This window comes from Ceratotherium simum, chromosome 13, assembly GCF_057802395.1.
Source record: "Ceratotherium simum simum isolate JZ-2026a chromosome 13, ASM5780239v1, whole genome shotgun sequence".
In the NCBI taxonomy this organism is placed as follows: domain Eukaryota; kingdom Metazoa; phylum Chordata; class Mammalia; order Perissodactyla; family Rhinocerotidae; genus Ceratotherium; species Ceratotherium simum.
Window position 1 is genome coordinate 30,023,798 of NC_141912.1, and position 5,623 is coordinate 30,029,420.

A 5,623-nucleotide genomic window follows, 5' to 3' on the forward strand; every position below is an offset into this window, starting at 1 on the left:
GGACAACGTAAATTCTCACACTTCCTCTACATCCATAGAGTTCTCTATGTGAGTTAGCTCAGTGGATAGAGCTTAGTTTCAATCTCTTCACATAAAACCACCTGGCTTCACCATTTTTAAGACTACACCACTCACTGACCAGCAGCACCCTAAAAGTTTGTGGTTGAACACAAGGTGGAAAAGTATAAATGGAGGGAAAGTAAAAGTTTTCAGGTGCAAGTCCATCTCCACCATTCTGATCCAGCAGCATGCTGAGAACATAGATGTAGAAAGGATATAGGATCTTATGAAATATGAATGCTGAATCTAGAGTCCTACTGGAAGGATAAAGTCATTCACAAGAAACTTAAAGGCAAGGCTGCAAGCCAGTAGGTGGACCTGGGAACCAGAAGACAAGTAGGCTTCAGCTCCCACATTACCATACACACGAAAGGGTGACCTTCCACAAGCATCCTCCTCTCTGGGCTGCAGTCAACTCGTTGTATATGAGGTTGTTGGAGCAGAATATACAGGTCCAATTGCTGCTCTAAAGAACTGCGCAATCCTTTCTGAACAATAAGAACTCAGGACTAGTTCACTAGTCAGTGACTAGAACATTTGGCTAAGGTTTCATAAATAAATCAAAAAGAGTGGTTGCCATTTTAAAAAAACACAGAGGAGGATGCTAAGTATGAGCAAAGGCACTGAAGAGTCCGCAAAGGAATACTAAGTGAAAGAACTGAAACTTGATACAATATGGTACGAGGAATCATTGTGCCTTAAGCAGGAGAAGGATGGAATGAAAGTTGTGTCCAGGAAAATCCATCTGGTAGGCAATTCAGGACACTTTGGAGGAGATAGAAACTGGATAACAATTAGAAAGCAGCTTTAATGGTGTATCTATTAATTCCTCCACTTAACATTCAGTTTTTACTGCTCTGTCTTCCAGGCAGTATCTTAGGATTTGAGAATACAACCATGAATAACATAGAGCCCCTGATTTCAAGAAGCTCAAGTCTAATAGTAGAAAGATTGACATAAACAAATATATGTGAAGCATTTTGGGAAGTGTCATTAACACAGACTACTCAAAGTGCTTTAAGGAAGCACCAAGGATGATGCACCAAGGATGATGCTGAGAAGCAGAGAAAAGTTTCCAAGAGGAGGTCAAATTCAACATGATTCTTGATGAATAAAAGGACTTTTTAGGTAGCAATGAATAGAATGTTTGCAAAGGCATGGAGGAATGAAATGAAATCTGTGGGGAGTTCTGGATAGCCATGTTACCAGAACTTGATGTGGGGGGTGATGCATAAGACTGAGAGAGGCTAGACGGGATCCAGATTGTGAAGGATCTTACGTGCTCCACTAAGGAGTTTGGACCTGGTCATCTAGACAGCCTAGTTTATATAAACACCAAAGGCCTCCGAGCCACAAACGCCTGGGTTTGAGTCATGGTTCTGCCTTTCACTAAATACTCTGCTCTAAAGAACTGCGCGATCCTTTCTGAACAATAAGAACTCAGGACTAGTTCACTAGTCAGTGACTAGAACTTCATCTGCGTGTTGAAGATAATACATACTTTGCAGGGCTTTTGGAAAGAAGAGAAAAGACATGTGGAATGTATATTAAACATAACTATTTTTGTGTACTACTTATAACTACTGTGAAGTTCCAGAAATCCCAATAAATTATAACTATTATTTTCCCTAATATGGAATAAATACAGGATATTAAGTGTAGAAATATCATGGAAAAATAGAAAGACTGATAACTGAGTCTAAATGTGAACGATTAGTTTCAGGGAGCTGTTGCATTAGCCAAAGTGAAAGATGATCAGGATTTAGTTTAAATTGTGGCAATAGGAGCAGAAAAGAGGGACCTGATTAAGAAAATTTTCTGGGTTAAAATCAGCAAAATCTTTCAAAAGATTGGCACGAGGGCAGGGAAGGAGAGAGAGGGAGAAGAAGTCGTCAAACATGAAGCCACGTCTCTAGCATGGGGAACTTGACAGGTGGAGGCATCGTGAACAAAGAAGATGGTACTGACTGCCTGGACCAGGATGGTGATGGGAGAATGGAAGGTAAAGGATGAACAATTACAGTATTTCTTTTTATGGTGCCAAATGTGTATTTCTCTGTGTATGCGTGTGTGTGTATAAATACATACATGAAAACAAAATTGCCTATAAGTAAACACTCCAATATAAATAATATTTGTCACTGAATGGGAAAAATTGAAGTGTTTCTTATTTTCTTCTTAATACTTGTCAATTTTTCTAGTTTTACTCCACTAACAATCTATTTATGACATGAAAATGAAACAAGTATTTTGATAGGAAAATGAAACAATCTCTATAATATTAAAAGTATATTTATTATAAAATGTTTGGTGACACAAAAACTTATGTTTAAAAAGTCACTAGTTTTGTGCCATCTTGGAAATATATACCAGGCCAGATTGAATATTAGACTTTGCACCATACTTTTTCTTTACTTTACATATTGTCAAAACAATGTCTCACGTATTTTAATGAATAGTATATTAACCTTACTCCTAATGATGAATATTTTTAATATTTCTATTTTAGAGACACTTTAAAGGAAGAACCTGAAAGAATTAGAAGTTTTTGTAAAACTCATGCCTTAATAATGTCACTACTTTCATCTTCATCCATCCCAATAATAACTTTGACTGTTCAAGACTGACTAGTCTCTGAGGCTTGCTTTTCTGATCAGTTTTGGTTTACAGATCCTAACCCATATCAAAATTCTCACCTGGGAATCCAAGCCTGCATTCACTTTTTACTCTGAAATGTACTCCCCTCCTTACCCTGCATTGAGCAAGATCTCTCCTTCTCTGCGGATGATACTCAGAACCAAGTAGTCTCCATAAAGTGCCTCCATCCGGTTCTGTGTTGGAGCCTGTAGAAGAGAAAACACACTCACTCCTCCCCACCTTTTGATGGCATAAAACAGTGCTACTGACTCAGAGTTGTGTGTCCAGAACAGTAAGATTCCATGTCTTCTGCAAGCCTGAAGGTTAAAGTATTTTAGAATCAGAGAGCTCAAGTGTACACACTAAAAGATCCACAGAGACATTAGGTTAAATAAAATAAAAAATTTGATGTCAACAATAATATATGGTTCAAACTATACTTGGGGACAGGGGATACTACATGTTCACTCTAGTTAGAGTCACTGAGGCTGAGTCCTCTCCTCTAATAAATCCAAAATAATTCCTGTAAAATGTGGCATTTGGGGATCTACTTCAATGAAAGGAGACAGAGAGTCTTGAATATTCAGTATTCTACTTTGTAAAAAGTAGAGTACTCCATGCTTTGGAGAAGCTTAGAGGCAGCCAAAGAGTGAATTAAAAGAAATACTAAGAGTGCGTGCAAATCCGGTTGGTGGAGTAGAGCTGGAGAGGAAACCACATAACTGAGGACATCTCAAGATCTTCATATGTCCTGCTCCTCTTCTTGCCCAGTTAACCTACAGGCTGAATGGAGAGAGCCAACCGCACGTTGGTCACTGAATTTGTCTTCCTGAGATTTTCCAACTCCCCATGTCTCCAGCTGCTCTTCTTCTCCCTCTTCCTCCTGGTCTACCTCTTGTCCCTGGTGGGCAATGCACTCATTGTGCTCATTGTGGCCCTGGATGGGCACCTCCACACTCCCATGTACTTTTTCATCTGCAATCTGTCCTTGGTAGAGCTCTGGTACACCACAGTCACTGTGCCCAAAATGTTGTCCAATTTTTTATGCACCCAAGGGGTCATCTCAGTTCCCAGCTGCATTGCCCAGTACTACTTCTTCCTCTCTTTGGCAGCCACTGAGCTCTTCATCCTCACCATCATGGCCTTTGACCGCTATGCTGCCATCTGCCGACCACTCCACTACCCACTACTGCTCAGTCCCCAAACATGTAGTACTCTGGCTGGGGTCTGTTGGTCTGTGGGATTTGTCTGCCCGATGTTCCCCTCTTTCCTCCTTGCACACATCTCCTTCTGCACCCCCAACCAGATCAATCACTTCTTCTGTGATGCTGATCAGATTTTCCGCCTTTCCTGCACAGATACATATGCCATCCAAATCCTGGGCTATGCCCTTAGCTCTGTCATTATACTAGGATCCCTGGTCTTTACCATGGCCTCCTATGCCCAAATCCTGGTCACAATTTTAGCCATGGCCTCTGCTGCTGCCCGACACAAGGCCTTTTCCACATGCACAGCACACCTTTCTGTGGTCACTCTCTACTTTGGCACTCTCATCTTCATGTATGTCCGCCCAGCAGTAAAATATGAGTCAAACATCAACAAGATTGTGGCCATCTTCTACTCAGTCATCACCCCACTTCTCAATCCTCTCATCTATACACTCCGCAACAAGGATGTCAAGGAAGCTCTGAAGGTGTTGTTATCCCGGATCCAAAGGATCTGACGTTCAAGCAGGGAGTCTCAGTGATGGTGCCACATGAGAACCCAGCCAAAGCAAAGCCAGTGGAATATCCAGGTAGTTAATAACCCCTAACCATTGCCTTTTACCTGTGCAATATCACTTTTGAAATCATTAAGTTTATAGATTTGCTTTTGCGGAGTTATCTGTGGCACATTTTAAGTGAAAGAGTTGCCTCTCCTGCCACCCAGTATGTCCCACTGCCTGTTTCTTCAGTTGTTCAGCTTCTCCAGAGGAGTGGATAATCTCATGTTAATATTGGTGCAGGGAAATGGCACAGACTTTGTAGTCCATGCATCTGGATTGGAAATTCAGCTCTCCTACTTGCTAGCATCAGTTAGGTAAGGCAATGAGAGTTCTGCATAGGTAACCAAAGAACAGGAAATCCTTTTTACTTCCCTCAGAGGGTTGTTCTTATGTTCAATTGACCTAATAACATGTAAAGCAATGAACAATTGTTGGTTTATTAGATTACATTATCCTCCATCAAGCATAATTACAAAGATCAGACTTCTGCCTAAACAGTTATTTTTTCACAATGCAATTTTTTCTGATAGTAAAGATAAAACATGCTCATTACATAGAAGTGAAATAATACAAAATTTCATGATATAGTAAGTAAGGGACCATTCTGTAGCTTAATCAAAAATCTTAATTTTCAGTAGCATCCATAATGATGACTGCAGGCCCTTCAACTAAAAGATTTTTTCATCCCTATGGTTAAAAATATCTGCCAGATAAGCCAAATCTAGATAAAAATTTTTATTCTAAATTAACGTCCAAAATATGAAACTTTCATTAAAAAAATAAATTAGACTTCTGAAAGCCAGACAGATTCTATATGGTTGATAAGCTCTTCATATTATGCCCCCATTTCGTGACAAATTTATTTTTTAAATCAATGATACAGAGCCCCGCTTCTGATTACTCCTGACGACTGTTTTGACTGTGGCTTTTCAGTGTTGTTGGAAACATCTCTATTGCTAGAGCATGCCTGTGTAAAGCGCCATGAACGATAAGAATTCAGGAGCTTCCTTCCTCTCTAAAATATCAAAACCAGATGCACCACCAAAATCACAGAAGCTCCATCTGAGCTGAGTGTGCAGCTTTTCTTTACAAAGTTTTGTTTTAACAAAAAATAAGCTTTCATCATTTCAAAACTTCAATAACCTTAATAGTTTACACAGA

At 39.8% G+C, this 5,623-nt stretch overlaps 1 protein-coding gene across 1 annotated transcript; it reads left to right on the forward strand.

The window, feature by feature from the left end:
* Positions 1 to 3,484: 3,484 nt before the first annotated feature.
* On the forward strand, positions 3,485 to 4,420 carry LOC101403886 (olfactory receptor 6Q1-like). Its single transcript, XM_004441723.2, has one exon. The coding sequence runs from the start codon at positions 3,485 to 3,487 to the stop codon at positions 4,418 to 4,420; it is 936 nt and encodes a 311-aa protein (XP_004441780.2).
* The last annotated feature ends 1,203 nt before the right edge of the window (positions 4,421 to 5,623 follow it).

Coding starts and splice junctions, on each gene's coding strand:
- LOC101403886 (XM_004441723.2), top strand. CDS start 3,485: ATGGAGAGAGCCAACCGCACGTTGGTCACTGAATTTGTCTTCCTGAGA.